The following is an 18528-nucleotide window of genomic DNA, read 5'->3' as shown; positions in this document are numbered from 1 at the left end:
TTTTCAGCCGTGGATTATGACTGACACACACACACACACAGAGTAATTAACTGAACCAGAGGCTTGATGCTATCACCTTCTTCCATGTGCTGGACAGCACAGCATCAGGGGGAAAAGATAAGAACTGGCATTGTGGCCAGATGTACATAAGTGTGTGTGTGTGTTTCTTTTTCAGGCCAGAGCTCCAGGGCAGATTACCTGCGACCAGCCAGGAAGGCCATAATCAGACTCTACAATATTCAGACATGCATATGCAGGCAATGACACGCACACACCCCGACCCATAGACTACATTTAAATTAGCATGCTTGCTTATTTATTCATTATTTAAAAGCAAGGGGATTTTAAGAGGCAATAGCTGTGGTTATTGTCTTAGAGAGTCACAACGAGTTACGAGTGAGGCACCTTTGTGTTACTTGTATTCAGGCTGCTGAGTGGGGTCCTGAGCCATCACTTACTGCATGTGCTCAGCTGACCTAAATACATCCAGTGAATGCTAGTTTGTTTGCACCAATAGGACTCGCCCTGTGTTTCTCATGCGGGTAACATTCCCTTCCTGTGATTTCGATTGAATTAATCAATAAATCATAGTATACAGTCAGGTCCATAAATATTTGGACTTTGACACAATTTTCATCATTTTGGCTCTGTACACCACCTCAATGGATTTTGAATGAAACAATCCAGATGTGCTTTAACCCTTGTGTTGCCTTCGGGTCATTTTGACCCGATTCAATATTTAACCCTCCTGTCGCCTTCGGGTCAATTTGACCCGATTCATTGTTTAATGTCGGTGTTCTTTCGAGAGTCAACAAACAAACATAAATTGCCTCACACTTAAACTTGGAAAACAATATTAATTCTAATAATTTTCTGGAGATTTTAATAGCTGGGGTCATATTGACCTCAAGGGTAAAATATGTCAGTAAATATAAAGGTAACAGGAGGGTTAAACATTGAATCGGGTCATATTGACCCGAAGGCGACAGGAGGGTGAAACATTGAATCGGGTCAAATTGACCCGAAGGCAACACAAGGGTTAAGAGCAGACTTTCAGCAGAAAGCAACCAAAGAGCTTTTTAAGGCAAAGGAAGTGGAATGTTCTGCAATGGCCAAGTCAATCACCTGTCCTGAATCCAATAGAGCTGCATTTCACTTTTTGAAGACCAAACTGAAGGGAAAATGCCCCAAGAAGCATCAGAAGTTAAGACAGGGGCAGTAGAGGGCTGGCAGAGCATCACTCGGGATGAAACTGTTAGGTTGTAATAGTCAGAACATCCTTATAAAACCCAGCGTCTGGTGATGTCTCTGGGTTCCAGACTTCAGGCTGTCATTGACTGCAAAGGATTTGCAACCAAGTATTAAAATTAACAATTATATTGATGATTATGTTAGTTTGTCCAATTACTTTTGGTCCCTTAAAAAGGAGGTTCCACATATAAAATGTGTTGTATTTCCTACACCTTTCACCTGATGTGGATGTAAAGACCCTCAAATTAAATCTGAAAGTCTGCTCTTAAAGCACATCGTGATTGTTTCATTAAAAATCCATTGTGGTGATGTACAGAGACAACATGATGAAATTTGTGTCAATGTCCAAATATTTATGGGCCTGACTGTTAACGGGGGGATGCAGGTGCCACATTTGAGCTCCACAATAAAGTCGGGCAGGTAAACATCCTTCAAATTCAGCATTGGTCTCTTTAAACTGTCTTAAAAAAAACTTTTCTTGCTATCAGATAAGTGTTTACTTAGAAAGTCTGGAATATTAGTGAGTCTTTCAAAGTAGTTATTTGGGTTATCAAGGTAAATATGAGTGTTTGAAAGCATAAATAAAAAGGGTCAAAAACCTTATTTTAAAAATATATTACTATTTAATAGAGTTCGAGAGACATACGGTTTAAGTAAGTGAGTGAGGGAGTGAGTGAGTAAGTGAGTGAACGCCCACTCTAAACGTGCAAAGCCGATACAGAAACAGTTCTTACAAGCTACTGAAGAGGAAGAGTAGAAGCTAAACAGGGACGACTAGACTACTACCCAGTCCTGTCTGTCTGTCTGTGCACACGGCCAGCTGCCAGGCCAGAAGAAGGCATCACTCTGGACCGACTGGCGCCGGGGAGGAGCGACCCTGTATAGGAGCAGGGCCGCTGTAAGTTTTCCCACATAGTGAAGGAAAAGTTGGCTTGATGGGTCCTATTTATGACTTGTGAAAATAACTCTCCTAAGACTAATGATTGGTAATTCTGAATGGGCCCCTTTAGGCTTAAGATGCGAGACAGCTGTTCTGGGTACCATGCGTCCCCTTTGCCCCCCCACCTACAGCCCACCTCCTCCAGCCCGGTGCACAAGTGTAATATTAATATTCAGCCCACCAGGAGTATCGCTCTGCAGTGGCGTTATGTGCGGACCAACGAGTTTCAGATCTTATCACCTGCTATATTTCACACCACCCTCTTCATCGATATATAATCTATGTTCCATACAATAGGGAAAGGGGTTGAATATAGCAGTGCAACATAGATTTGGGCATCTTATAGTGACACAATAACAAAGAACATTCACTGCGTATTTATTATTAGTTTAAAAAAAATATGGTCTCCATGTATCCTGGGTATTTATATTTGACTGGTATTTTGCTTGCGATAGCACCTTCTAATAAGCAGAACACTGAGCAGCTATGCTAGACTCATATTACTTCAGCTATGGAAACAGAAAGGAGGCAAAGGGTATTAAAAGGAATGATGTCATAGCTGCCCCACCTGACCAAAGTCCTGGATGCATATGTGCCCTGACACAGAATGTCTGTTATTTAACATCCATACATGACCACAAGCAATATAGACTTCATAGGATTCCTCAAAGATGGTGACAAAATAAAATAAAATAGGCCTTTTCTCACTCAACCATTATTGAAAGACAGCTAGAACTAAAATATCCATGTACTGTAATTCCAAGATCTGATTTCACCAAACATAACATTGTAAAATATGCAAGTAATACTAGGAATGCTTGGACTCTCATAAAGAGTTAAACCGCTGTCCAGCATTCTGTTTGTATATGTTTGTCTCACTCTGGTATCAGGCCATCAGGACAGGCAGTGTGTGTACATGTAGGGTGGGTGGACACTGGACTGCACGGACAAAATGTGCTCTAGAAAGTTATGGTTGGTAAAAAATGATATTAAGTACTACGACTACCAATATGTACTGTGCAGTAAATACAGAATCCGATAGATGCCAAGCTAGAGTCCCACATATTTGACACAAAATGTAGAATAATTTAGAACCTGGGAGGACACCATGAGAGGTTAGTTAAACACAGGTAAATAATGACTCGCATCATATTACTACGCAGGAATCTTCACTACCAAACGCTTCAAACTCTCAGGAGAGGTTAGCAAGCAAAGTTAAAAGTCAAGCCACAGACATGAAGCTTCTGAATTTAGCCCGTCAAGAACTGGGGAGATTCAGACCAGCTATGTTTAGGACTGAACATGTGTGTGCATGTGTGAGAGAGACAGCAATCCAGAGAGAAACTATTTGCAGAGAGGAAGCAGAGGAGGTGTGATGTGTCTTTACATAGCTACCATACATCACTAAAAGTAGAGCATACATTTATAATTAGTAGTGCAGTTGATGTCAAGCAGGCATAGCTGGCATACACACGGGACACAAATACACACATGCTTAGTACCAGTAATACATGATGACACTGGCATAAGTGTGTGTGTGCGTGTGTCAGTAATAGGGATGTCACGATACCAGAAATGTTGTCGTGTAAGTGTGAAATTGGACGATTCTCAATACCCGTTAGATCAAACTGTCAAAATACTAACCGTAAGAAAAAAATCCAAACTTCAACATACAGCCCTTTTTATCGTTTGCATACCGTTTTATGGTGATTCATCATTAATCCCTAATGATCAGCTTCATATTCCTCAAGTAAACACAAGATTACATTTGAACACATCATTATAATGTTACAATGTACCTTTGCCTCGTACTCATTTTTACTGAATGGAGCTTGAACACATCATAAGGTAACTGAATGCAACCTTTGTTTCAAAGGGGACATTATATTTATTGTTAAATCAAAGCAATAGCAGATGTTCAGGTATTCATTGAATTGGTGTAACAGAGAAAAGCACGAAATTCAAATAAACTGGAGCCAGTGAACATTAGGAATGAATGCAAATAGCCTAATCAATAAAATAAATTATTCAACTCTAAGCTCTAACATGTATTTGCTGCTAGTGACGAAGGTAAAGTTGCAGTTGTCACAGGGTCGGAGGGCTGGACAATTCTGTCATTACATTTAATTTAATAGAACTTTTAGAACACTCTCTTGGGTTTAAGAAGGACCGCAAAAAAAAAGAAAAAGGGTGTGATTTATATACAAACGGACATTAAAACCGGATGTTTTGAAAACATAGCAACAATTAAAAACTTGATTTGGAAGAAAATGGAAATTGAAGTAGACACCCATTCAGAGATAATGGTTGTAAAGGGGAAATTGTGCATGACATTGAAATTTGTATCGAATTAAGCTTTTGAAAAGGTCTCTCACTTTCTTAAAAGGAGGGTGCGCAATGTGCTAATGAAAAAGCAGACTTAATATGTTTCCCAGAGTCCATCTGGTAATAATTGCACCATGTAGCAACCGTAGCTGTGTTTGGATAAAGCTCTGACAACCATGGGGCCCTCTGACGCTCAAGTGTGTGTTTATGTGGGGGGGGGGGAGAAGGAGAGAGAGAAGGAGAAAGGAGGGAAGGACTGGTGAGAGTCTGGGTTACTGTGTGTGTGTGTGTGTGTGTGTGTGTGTGTGTGTGTGTGCGTATACATGCTCGCACTTGTGTGTTTCCCACATTCTCTTGGTGATGAGCCAACATAACTATATCAACTTTATCATCAGCACAGTGTGTTACGCAGACCGGAGCGTGGGTGGCTGCGTAACCTCTACTCCTTCGACCCATGAGAATGACTCACGGTGATGATTAGTGGCATCTGATGGCGCACAGATTGCTACCAGGATTTTTATCAAGACAGATTATTTTAGAAATGCTGCTTGGAAGTAGAGTTGTGTTCAAGTCAGGGTAACGTCTACTAAAACTAAATTATTGAGTGTGTTATTGGCAGATAGTTTGCCCGGGAACTAACTCACCATGAACACAATAGTCCCAACTGTAGCCGTCATATTATGAACAGTTCTTGAGCAAGACACTGATCTCATGAACATCGCTCTGGATATCTGGAATATCATCTACAAAACAAATTGGGGGGCCCAGACCCCAAGGAGTCGTGGTCCTGGAGACTTCCAGGAGGGTCTTGTATTATTATGTACGGATTGAGGTAATTTTTACAATGATTTCATTTCAAAATGCAACATTGAGATGATGTTGAACAAAGACAGGTTACACCCTCAACAACTAAAACCCACAATAGACGCACACCCTCTCTGGGACCAAGTTCTGCACTGAATCCAGAGGGACAGCAACATGCGTCAGTTCCATCAGGGGTTGTGGTCATAAAACTGTGGTACAGTTCTGGTAATTATATTAAATAATATAATGTTGAATTTGACACCCATTGCACAAGTTTACAATAACAATTTAATGTGAATTACTTGGCAGGATTAGCTTTTCCTTTCATTCAAATGAGAATTACTCATGTGACAGGATCAAGAAGGAAAAGAGTTTGACAAGTGACACATTCTTCTCGAAGTTCAACGCGAACGTCTTCATCTTGTGACTTACTGGCAGCGCTCACTCGGGAGTAGGTGGAAGGGAGTGGAACAAGAACTCTGCAGAAAGGCCCTTTGTGCCGAGGGGGTCACACGTTCTCTGTGTGGGGGATTCACATCCAGGCACACGCATGCACACCAGCACATGGGCCGCTTACTGAAAATGATGATGAGATTTTGTCATATAAAGAATGACCATTGACCGAGGCCTTCGTTTGCGATCACATGATGGTACAAGCAGGGCGCAGCTGGGTAAAAAGTAATGACTAATTGTATTTACTTTATATTTATACTTTCTTAAATTTTCTTTATTCTCTTTTATATAGATTGGTCCGTTTTGATGTTCTATTAATTGTTTTCACTGTATAAAGAAACGCTTGAGATTTGTCTTGCATTTTAAATTGTGCTATCTAAATTTAAATAACTATAATAATTTTTAGTGGAAGGCTGAAATCTATCAGTTGGATATTGTTTCTCCCAAAAATAAACACAAAAAAAACAAGCTCTGACTTTGCCTGAGCAAAGAAACTCAATTTTGAGCCACAAAATAGTATTTTAAAGTCAACAATTGAAAAAATACAAACGGAACTACAATTCTGTATGTTTCATAGACTGAAGCAAAGGCATAGAATCATTATTATGTGTAGGTTGTAGCCCTTTTATATTGTGCTAGGAAAATAAAAGGGGTATAGTAATATTCAGATTTTGTCGGGAATAAATACAGCTCCTTTGTCTTCCATCCTCTTAGGATCAGCCTGACCTCTCTTTGTGCCTGTATGGATGAATATATACAGTATTTTATATAATTTCATCCGCCAAGCCAAAGAAAGGGTGGATGCGTCAGAGGAGAGGACCAACATCCAGTTCAGGCTCTCATTTGCGTTCCGACTCGGAGTGTTTTGTGTGTGTTGATTTGTCCGACCCTCAGGAAGGCTAATCAGCCCACAGAACACTCTGTTCTGACAGGCTAACAAAGATATACACTGCTCAGCTTCGCTTTAAATGATCAGCAAAATGGGCTGAGTGCAGTTCAGGTAACCCCTCGAATACGCTGGTTAATACGCAATAGGGATTGATCTGGAAGGGCCAACGTGGGCCATCTAACCCGGTTGAACTGAAGGGGCTTTTCTATTATAAATAGTCATTTTGTGAAATGTTATTTATGCTTAACTACATGTAACCGACCCCATGACTAGTCAAAAGTCACCGCGTATCGGCCGAGACATGTGGCACGCCAAAAGCCTCAATAAAATATGTTGTAAAATAGTTTTTTTCACATGATCTGCCGAGCCCTTTGTTTGAAGTAAACTGAGACCGAGGGCAGTGACAGTGGACAGTTACAAGCAGTCGGGAAACCGGCCATACCAAATGGGAGAGTAAAAGTGGGAGAAATACAGTCAAATACAGCTCATGCCATGAGTGTATAAAAATGGTTCGTCATGCTCGACTTTCCTTACCACTCATACAATGTTGCATACTTAACTTTAAAAAGCATGTAACTAATTTGCCAGACGCCAGATTCATAGTACATGCTCCACTCTGCCAGGGTTCAAAATCCCAATTAGACTGATCTCACAAAGAAGCCATTCACACTGATATGTGCACGCTCACTCACTCACACACGCCAACACTCACACGCATGCACGCTTCCAGTCAGTCTAAACTTTTACCGAACTTGAATTCCCCCAAAACCATGTGGTGAGTGAATAAGAAGTGGTTCTCAAGTTACAAACTCGCCCAAAATAGGCCATAAGTACATAGTACTGCTAATTGGTGACGTAGATTATAGTTTAGAAAGGTTTCACACACACAGTTGAACACGCAATAACATACACAGATACACACAATCTGTAATGAATTCAGCTCCATGCTTTAGGGAGCGAAGTGAGCATTGTAAAAATAACTAATTGCAAATAAAGTCAATTAAATCCATTAAAATCCATGCACACACATTTCTAAAACTATATAGACTTCATTTGAGTCCCTAACATGAGGCGGACAGAGACACTAAAGCCATGTCTAAGGATAAAGGGAACACCTTCTTAAAGCAACAAGTCAGTAAATAAGCAACTGGAAGCGATGATCATCATCCAGTGATGACTCATATCTGTATATAAATCCAAGGACACTTTACACCCCGAATTTTTACATTGGGAATTATCATTAATATCAGGCCGGTAATTCTTAAAATGTTCCGAAATGAGCCACAAGCTTGTTTCTAGTGGGTTTACCTATGAAATAAGTAATAATATGCTTTCAGAAGTGGGAGAAGAACCTCTGTGATTTCCTATAATAGGGGGGAAAAAACTTGAAGGGACAGGAAAAAAAACGACTCCTTTTTGAAATAGCTAATCTGTGTACAGGAAACAGGCGCTAAGACTTTCGGCGCTAGTGGGATAAGCAATCAAAACAATCTCTCCATCTTGTGATTGAGGAGAAAGGGACCTGAGCCAGACACTTCAACACACTTCATCAAGGGAGAGAGCGGGTTGAATAGAGAAGGAAGGAACCATCCAAAGAGATAGAGAGAATGATAGGGCATGAGGTACAGATTGATAGACGGAAGGGGGGAGAGAGCAAAAAGGAATATATATATATATATATATTACTTTTTCTTCTTCTTTCCTAGCTCCTACTTTCTTTCCCTCTAACCTCCCGTCCTATTTTGTTTTTTCTCCTCGTCTTTTATCCCTCCACTCTTTTCTCTTATCTACACTCTTCTTTTCCCTCCTATCCGTCGTGCGTCCTTGCTTTTCTCTTCTACCCTCCTCCATCTGTGTTATGCGTAGGAGTTGTGGAGAAAGTACGTGGGATTTTCCCACAGCTCGGCATGTCAGACACCCCCTCCCCCCTCCCCCTCCCGTCTCATGTCAGAGGGGAGTCTTGAGGAAAACCATCCATATTCCACCACCAAGTTTTCTGCATGTTTGTAGGAACGTTTTTGCCCCTCGTTGTTCTGTGGACATCAACGTTGTGCTGCTACGGCAACAGAATAATTAGAACAAGATTACGGGACAGTGGAGCTCCTATTAAAACATTTAGTTTAAGAAGTGAAATCCCTTTCAAGACTTCAGTTTCCACAGGAGGAGGCAATAAAACTCAGCTCCATGGTAAGCTCCATCCAGCCATCCGACTTCTGTCCCGTATTCGGGCCCAGGTCACGGCTCCAGCAGGCGAAGCAAGAACACCCATAATTCCCTCTCCCCAGCCATGACGTCTGACTTCTCCTGAGGCATTCCCAGGCCAGGCGGGGTGGTGAACCCCTTTAACGTACATTGCAGATGCTGCACCAATTCACCTGTCATTCTCTGTCTTAGCCTCTCTTGAGAAGGAATTCAAGAGCTTGATGGGCGGTGAGCAAGTTGCTACCCCAAGTCAAGGATTTCCACCACTTCTCTGAATACGACATCCTGATCATCCTACATCATCTGCAAAAAACAGACAAAGTAGAAGCTCTCTATTCTTCAGCTTTGCCAAAAAACGTAATTGGTCATAAGGCACCATATTGGGGACGTACAATGCCCACTGAGGACGGACTTGACTTACTCTAGCTACACAAATACCAAATGCTCTTTAGCTATGGTCTCATATTATAACAGTACACCCGAAAAAGACAGCCTGGAATAGAACTCCATCACAAGCCTCCCACAACACAATACATGGATGGGCACACTCCGAGGAACAGTTCAGTATGCTTGCAGGACTGGAGCGCTGCAACCACATTTCCTACATAAAGGTTTCCTAAGTAGGCACAGCACAGCCTCTGCTCCAGAGCCTTCAGCATCTCACAGCTAATTTCATCCTTTCCTGGCACTTTCCCTCTGCAGTGCTTTTTATTATTTACTAGTGACCTTTGTAGGATAGACGGGCAAGGACTCCCTCTAGTCCTCTGCCTCATTTACAAAGTGCACGATCGGTCATGTTCAGAAGTTGCTCAAAGCGTTTCTACCTCCACCAAACAGCTTCTGACCTGAACTGACCATCTCATGTAAACTGAGAAAAATCAAACACCAACTCCAAGGCTTAACTAAACACTAACTAAGGTCATGCATCAAGTTTGACGTTGTGCTTTTATCTGAGCCCGTTTGTGGTATATGGGAGTGTGCTTTACCTCTGCTGCCTGCGTCTCCTGGTGCAACAGTGTCAGCCCAGTGAGGTCCTCCAGGAATGAGTGGGTAGAATTAAAAACATTGGACAGAAAGGTGAAACCTTCCTTCTCATATTGTTCCAGGACCTGGAGGGAAAAAAACAATAGAAAAAGAACTTTTCAATGATTGAACAGGAAATGAAATGAGTATTAACAAGTTTATAGTAAATCCATTCTGAGTGAAACATTATATCACTGTCTTGGTCAAATAAAAATAAATAAAAATAACCTTGAACCTTGGTCTATGTGCATATTGAGTATCATATTGTGGCTGCAATGCTAATTCCTATTGGACCAGCGTAAACATACATTGTATGTGGAATCAACAGAGAACTTGACAGAATTGACACAAAGGAGCTGTGTTGTGTTAGTTATTGAGACAGCTATACTGTATAAACACGATACATTTACACTACAGCAAGTTGTAGACTTTAATGGAGGTCCGTTAAACGATGTGGAAGTAATAATGTCCCTGAAAGCTCTGATTCAAGTCTCAAGGGTAGACGAGCTTAAATTAATGTCTTCACCTTTAACTGCCCTTCAAGTAAAACATTGTGTAACGTGCAAGACAATTCGTGCTAATGTGTCAGGACTTGTTCACCTAAATCAAAAACATTATGAGGGGAAGTAGAAATCTTCTCTCAAAAGCAGATACAAACAATCTTTTATTGGTATGAAATAAAAAATGCACTCTTATCGTCCCGGTACATAGGCACAACCTGTGAAACCGATCAGTGTTTACCTTGATCTCCAACCAGCACTGACTTCAAATACACACACCTTCTTTCCAAAACACAAACGCACACACAAACCACACTCTGCCCTGTCGACTACCTTCCTCATCTTGGCCAAGCCTTTCATGAACGCCCACAGACCCTCTGCAGGTGTAGGGTTACCTCCGCCTCAGACATCAACACACTGAGAGCATCACCGTCTGTGCTTGCGCGCACGTGTGTGTGTGTGTGTGTGTGTGTGTTTGCAGACTGACCTGGCGTCTAGTTGTGGAGCCAGACACACCACACACAATGCACACTGACGTGTCCCTCGTTCATCTTTTCAACCTCTCTTTTCTTTCCTTCCCTCTCTTTTATTTCTTTGATTCTCCACTTCCATCCCCGGGATCCGTTACACGAGACGCCGACGGCCCAAACACACTTTGTTGAAATACAGATGCTCATGACACAGAGAGCAACTGTGATGATCTTGAGATAGAGTTTATCACTGGAGTGCATCACTCCATGTAATGCACACAGATACACAGTTACACACACACGACGCACACTAAAACCCTTCACTCATGTCCATATCAGTAGAGATAAGATCAAGGCCTCTACAGAATCCAGTGACATGGAAAAGTGTTGGGCATTGTGTACGTGGTGAGAGAGTTCCAGGGCAATCTCTCTGCCAATTATAAGCCGAAGAAAAAAATAAGCTTAAGAAGAAAAATTCAGCCGACTCAAATGAGATGGGATAGTGCATGTTGACCATATAATTGTACCTTCATCAAATGCTGTATCTATTTAAAGATAAAAAAGAAGGAAAAAAAGTGGGTTAAAAAACAGCAGAGTGAAGAATCGAATATCTGACCTATTCTAACTGTGCTGTGCCAAAACCAGTGTTGAGGAAATGCAATGCAAACATGAACATAGTGTAAGTTTACACACAGAACGGAAGAGACATGAAACGTTTACTAGATTCCGTCGTTGTTATTGAGCCACTGATGGGTTTCAGTAGTGACTGCGTGCTGTTGATGCACGGCACCATGGAATCATCAACATCTGGATTAGAGGGTGTGCTACATGTATACACAAGTGCACATGTGACTTGTCCTCGAGCTTCCTTCCTTATGGAGCCACATCAATCTCTAGCCTCCGGCTTTATTTTACAGTGATGATGATTTCTTTTTGAAGATGTTAATGGATCCATACCGTGTGGATACTAACTGAAAGTATCCGACATTATAGGCGGAGTATGTGTGTGCTTGCATGTGTGTGTGTGTGTGTGTGTGTGTGTGGCATCCTTAAACATATCAAACATAAACTCTGGGTGGTCCTGATGGCTCAGAGGGGCTCTAACTAATGTTGTTAACATGAAGAACAAAGTTGGCTTTTATTTTTTTTAAAGTTAAAGTCAGTTCAACTCAATTACTGATGCATAACAAGGAATAAAATGCTGAGAGGTTGTTGGTTTGTGGTTTTGATGTGAGCCTGACTGAACACTATGAGTAAACAGTTCCTGGTGATTCAACGGGTTTGACTTGTAAAGTCAATAAGCCAGTTTAGACACTTCAAAACGCACAAACTCCATCCTGACTCATTGAGAAACCACTCGGGCCTCATGGCATTTCATACGCTCAGCACACGTTACAGGAAGCACATCCCATAAAGTGTGTGTAGGTGGCACTGCGGTGTGATTGCGGTACAATGCATGTGTGTGGACGTAATATATGTAAAAACAGCACTTAGTGATATTCTAAAAGGAGTTATGACACTGAGAAGTAAGAATATATATATATATATATATATACACATATATGCAAAAAATATTCTGCACAGCCAAAGAATAGCTTTTTTAATTGCTGGTTTTGTTTTTTGCTTAGTAATATTCTAAAAGGAGTGATGACACTTAGAAGTAATTGCTAGTAAGAAGTAAGAATATATATATATATATGAAAAAAAATATTCTGCACAGCCAAAGAATAGCTTTTTTAATTACTGGTTTTGTTTGACTAATGGTCTCAAACCCAAAGACATTTAATATACAATTATCTAACTTTGTAAAAAGCAGCTAAATTAGAGCATCAATGAATTCTAAAAACATTACAGTTTATATCTTTATAACCTGTGACAAGAGGCCAATGTTTTTTAAAGTATACATACAAAACAGTTCTAACAGTCTAGTTATTCAGAAGGCAGAACTGCTTTAGCTATGTTGTCTTTTTAATACTTTGCACTACATCTGTATTTTTTTTTTTTTTAACTTGCCATTATTATTGTTAGCATATGGCATATCTGGTAGTGTTAGCACAAGTTGTTGTAGTAAGAGGTGTCTGGCATGGTCTCAGACCACGTCAGCTGCGATTTACTCTATGGTGTGTAGTTTTATTGGCTTGCAGCCCAAGAAAGAGTTAGGAAACACACAGACACACAGACACACACACACAAAAAGCCCCAACTCTACAGGAACTGCTCCAGCCCAGACAGGGGCTGAATTGTTTTGTTTCCATAGTGACCTGACAGCAGCAGGAATACACACAGACAGACACGCACTCGCTTTCGCACTCGCTTTCACACGCGCACACACACACACACACACACACACACACACAATGTATAAAGACACGCGCACACACAATCATGTTACAGTGAACAAACTGATGGATGGACAGGGGGACACACAAAGGGAGGAGAGATACGGGGAGGGAAAACAGGAAGGGCGAAAAGGTAAGACAGAGAGGAAAAGAGGGGAACTGAAGAAAGAAAAAAGAAAGGCAGATAAGCAAATGAAAAAAAAGGTGTGTGGGTGGGATTTAAGGAATCAAAACATATTCACCAGTTTCTCTACATAACCTTTATCTCTGCCTCAGCAAAGGATCGACTTTCCTAACTCGTGTTGTTCATTGTTCCTGACTACACAGGCTTTACCCCAATCCCTATCAAACCCTATGAGCCCTCCAAACAGTCCAAATAATCTCATGAGTCACACTGGCAGAAACATGAAACCTTAAGATCGAGTAGAACTTTACACTTTGTTTCTCAGAAGCAGCGTAGGTGGAGCAAAACTTCAGCAAAGCTAGAAAAAGCCCCCCTCTCTTGGTTTCTCCCCGTTTCTCTCTCAGTCTGTCTTCACATGAAAGTGATAGATCTGGGACTTTATGACCTCTTTAGAGACACAAAGACTGCATTGAGATGAGGGGAGAGGGGAGAAAGAGAGAGAGAATACCAGTCCTCCACTCATCACAACACCCTTATTCAACACTACACTTCCTCTCTTTACCCCTCCAACCCCCCCCCCCCCCCCACATTGTTTTGAAATGTTCTCTCTCTAACTTGTGCCCCTCCCCTGGTCTTACACTAATGTACACCAACAATCACATTACTGGACACGGTGACGACAAGGTCACCTGGGACAAGGCTTGGCCAGTTGACTGTGGACCAATGACAATGTGGTAAAACGACACAAACTCTCCTACCCTGCTTGGCTGACTTGGGGATGTGTGGACCCTTCAACATCCCATCTACACACACGCACGTACATGCACGCACACGTATGTGCACGCCCCCTCGGTGGGAGCTAATTCCATTCATACGACAATGTGCAACTGCTGCCTGATTGTTACCATATGGTTTTACCAGCTTTTCCCTGTGTGTGTGTGTGTGTTCAGTATTCCACAAGGGGCAACATTTCAACACAGCTCCACTGACTGAACAATGTAGAACAGAGAGGGTTGGGAGTCCCTCATCTCTGATAAGGCTGCAACGTGTGCTTCAGAACAATGTTGTGACATATTAGATAATAGAATCTCATCTGATAAGACAATCAGAACATCCTTATCTGCAAAGACACATTACTCTTTCTTCTACTCTCTTAACTCAGTCTTGTTAGTAAACTGGATTTGAAGACGCATCATTTGAACTAGTCACTAACAATGCAGGATACTTACAATGGGGGAGCAGGCAGTGCATTTGTCGAAGGCCATGCTTGCGGGCAGGACATTGTCAAACCTCGAAAGAAAGCCCCGGATCTGTCAACAAGAAATCAACACGTCAAAAACTGACATGAAACAGAGGAGCAAAATAGTACAGTAGGATCCCAAAGAGGCCCACTCCTTTAAAAGTACATTCATATCATTCATAAACAATGAAAACTTAAATTATGAGCACACAAAATGTCTAGAGCTGAAATAGAAAAGATAACACAAGCGAAAATAGAGCCTTACATATGTTTACGGGATGTCAACAGTGCCTTTTGGACAGAAAGTATTCAGTTTGTGACAATAAAGTACCTTTGAAGGCAATACTATTGGCAAGTTTAGTAAATGCAACACTAGTAAAGTAGTAAAACATTAAAGAGGGGGTTTGGCGATTTTGGAGGAAGTTTGGCTTCTTGTGCTTTCTACATTTTAAAATCAGGCCAAGAGCGCCCTCTGGTGCCAGAGAGACGACAGCCTTTTTCAGTGAAACACTGGGTGCCTTTCAATATGCCAACATATTTCCTTGATTCCTTTCCTTTTCTCCTCACTTCTTAATCCCACCCCTGGGACATACAAGCGGAGGAGGCTAGTAAGAGACGCCAGAAGAGAGGAGCAGAGGAGAATTTACAGGAGACGTCAATTAAATATGACGTGTGCACAGCTGCATCATGCGTCCATTGTTTTGTGTCAGATGAGCAGAACTGTAATAATGTATTATGAAGTACACTCACAATGCGGCATCATGTGTTATGTGTTGTTATTGATTTAATAATTTGACGAAAGCAGCCGTTTGCTTTTGTAAGCATAGTGGCATCATTATAGCAGTTTTATTGGATTTAGCCTAAAATCAATAGAAAAACACAAGTAGTATCAAGGTGAAATGTCAGAGGAATGCGATTAGAACAATGTCTTACTTGAGCAATACATAATCGGTGAAGGGCAGATAGTTTGACAACCTAAAATAACTATACATCCTGAACAGTTTCATCTCTAGAGTCCGGCCATGGGTTGAGATTATTCCAGCTGTGTGCCACGCCTCTTTCATGTAACGGGTGTCGAAAAGACTTCAGCAAAGACTACTCTGGCGTTTCCTCTCCTCGCCGAATCACTCCGAGAGATACACTTAAGGGGTTAGGATCCACCATGACGGCGTAGGTGGATTAATTTCTGGATCGAGTGAGGATAGAGGCCGCAAGGGAGCACAGGCTACCATATTAAAAATACCTTTTCATCACATATTTCACAGCTGAAAGCTTTCACTCCTATTTATGGCTGCCGTAATTATGGCTAATTACCTTCATTACTGTCTAAAGAACCTGCCACCCACACACACACACCTACACACACACACTCACCTTTGTGACACATGTTGAAACCACCACTTCATCAGTATATTCCATTCAGCACGTGTACATCCACCTCTCTTATACCCACATCCTCGTGATTTCTTAATAAAAGCTTCACTCATTATGTTTTCTGGTGATGCATGTACACCACCACGCACTTCCTGAATGTCATTATTACTGATTGGTGGGACTAATATTTCCAAAAAAAGTATCAAACTCCACCAGGTGAAAACGTACAGGGCAGAAAAATTAAAAGCTTTTGCTTCTTGAATGAGACGGATTCATGCCCGCCCATTGCAGGGTCAAATGTGCATTAGCCAAGGCTGTGTGGCAAATGCAGGCTATCAGGTTAATATGTAAATCAAGTTTTTAAAAAAATCTTACAAGACGTTTGAATCTAGTCAAACAGCTTCAGTTGGAGGCTAATTTAATTTTGCTAATTTTTTTCTGAATCTCTTCATGTCTTTTATATCTGCCCGCATTAACAGGCTGTATACATATTTCATGAGTGTGAGAAGACTGAAAACTGATGGCAAAGACATGTTCAGTAGAGACATTAACAAATGTGAGATGAGTTTGAACAGACTAGCAGCTCTACATAAATCTGTATTGCCTTAATAGCATCATATATATGACACAATACAACTACATCCTTTATATCGAGTTAAGGATTTCAGTATCGTGAATAAATAAAATGTGTTTCCAGATAGCGTCTGTTGACCATTTATAACAAGATATTTTCTGGAAATAACAGATATGTCTGTCTGTCCTGGTGCCAATGCGTTTGTTCACTAAGAGGGTTTGGGGGTGGGGGAGATCTACCTTTTCCAAATTGAGGGTGTTTGTAACAGTACTCAACAATATAGAGCCCTGTATTGGCAGATTTGGCACTTTGTTGTTCAGACATTTGGAAATAAATTCAACATTATGTAGTTTCTGGAATGCACCAGAAGCTGTCACTGTGGCATCACGGAAAATATTGCAGCTTCGAACTACATCTGCACCCTGTATTAGCACGACACAGCAAGGGACATGCATTCCATGCATAATATAAACAAAACTGTATTTAATATACACAAAATTGCAGGCATACCCTCTCTCTCTCTCTCTCTCTCTCCCTCACTCGCTCCTTCTCACTATTTGCCTTCCACTTTTCTCATGATTATTTGGTTGAAATACCACAAGTGGCGGAGGTGTCAAGTAAATGGCAAAAATTCAGATTCTCAGGGTGATGAATAATGATAATAATATACACTTTTATTAATCCCCAAGGGGAAATTAGTTCTCTGCATTTAACCCATCCTTAGTTATTAAGGAGCAGTGGGCTGCAGTGATGCGCCCGGGAAGCAATGATGATGATGCAAATGGAAGGAGTGAGATACTTGAGTATGTGACAACAGGGAGTCAGCAAAAGGGAACAGCTTGGAAAGCTGAACAAGAAAAATATAACAGGCTTTTAACCAGTGTGTTTTACTAGAGCAGCCCTTCAGGTCTCGTCCACTAAGAAATGGGGTATTGATGATTTTGTCTGGGTTTTTGGTCCTTGGGAAATCAAATTTTAATGACATCACACTACGATTCACACCAATGTTTGGACAGATTTTCTGTCAAACCAACAGATAGCTTTGTGAAACAAAATCTAGAGACTTTTGGGAATGTGAGACGTAAATTGACGCTGTAGCATTGTCATTTATAAAAGAGAGAATAAGATTCATCGGCTCTGAGATAATACACAGAGACATGCATGGCTGCAGTGCACATTATAAAATGTCTTTATCTTACAGTTAAAAAGATTATTGTTCATGGTCAGACAACCTGAAAGCTTTTGTTAATTGTTAACATTTTAGGGGACGTGGAGTCTCTTCATTACGAATCTTGTATCATGCTAATGTTGAATTTTTCACATGACCCTTTAAATTATATAAAGATAACTTCCATTGTGCAGTAAAGCAGAACAATAGTTGTGAATTTAATTATACCGTGGTGAATCTTTTTAAGCATTCTGAATGGTCAGAGGTGTTTATTTAGTTTAAAAGCAAAAGCAGAGGGGTATTTTTTGGGATTGAATGGATTTCGCACACCATTTTTTAAAGCTTAAATTGCAGTAAAAACAGTCAAAGCCCTTTTGTGATATTTCGCACAGTAAATGGAACAAAGCATTGGAGAGAACAACGGGGAAGTGTGTGTGGAAGATGGAGGGTCTTTATCAGCTGTCAATAAGAGGCTACCTACCCGTTACTATTGTACGCCTTCTTTGGAAGCATTTAGAGATCTTTCTCAGAGAAAATATCACATTGATACTTGTGTGAAAGCTGAGGATTATTAAGTGAAACGCTGATGGTCCATCACTTAGAAGCGTCTCTCTCTCTCTCTGCGTCAGCCCTGGGACGAGAGCCTTTCCTAATGTAAGCGTCGTAATACCATCCTGTGGAATCACTCTGTTACAATGTTGTGGAGTACAAATTCCAAAGGCATATACTTCACTCACTATAGTACTAAATCCCGTAGTTGAGTGTACACAAGTAGTTACATATTCTGTGGTGTTGTGCGTACGCGTGGTACGGGGCTGAGGTTATATTTTTCTTATGCTAAAATGAGTCAGA

General features: G+C 41.0%; 1 protein-coding gene across 2 annotated transcripts in view; it reads right to left on the bottom strand.

The window, feature by feature from the left end:
• The window catches only part of atg7 (ATG7 autophagy related 7 homolog (S. cerevisiae)), a 54941-nt gene that overhangs the window by 12548 nt on the left and 23865 nt on the right, over window positions 1–18528 (bottom strand). For both annotated transcript variants that reach the window (XM_056437455.1, XM_056437454.1), the window contains 2 exons: window positions 14550–14630; window positions 9851–9973 (listed from right to left, as the gene is read on the bottom strand). In XM_056437455.1, the coding sequence (XP_056293430.1) occupies window positions 9851–9973; window positions 14550–14630 (204 nt within the window). The remainder of the gene's footprint in view (window positions 1–9850; window positions 9974–14549; window positions 14631–18528) is intronic.

This window comes from Pseudoliparis swirei, chromosome 18 (genome assembly GCF_029220125.1).
Source record: "Pseudoliparis swirei isolate HS2019 ecotype Mariana Trench chromosome 18, NWPU_hadal_v1, whole genome shotgun sequence".
In the NCBI taxonomy this organism is placed as follows: domain Eukaryota; kingdom Metazoa; phylum Chordata; class Actinopteri; order Perciformes; family Liparidae; genus Pseudoliparis; species Pseudoliparis swirei.
The sequence above is the reverse complement of the archived record's forward strand: the minus strand, read 5'-3'. Positions and strand labels throughout refer to the sequence as shown.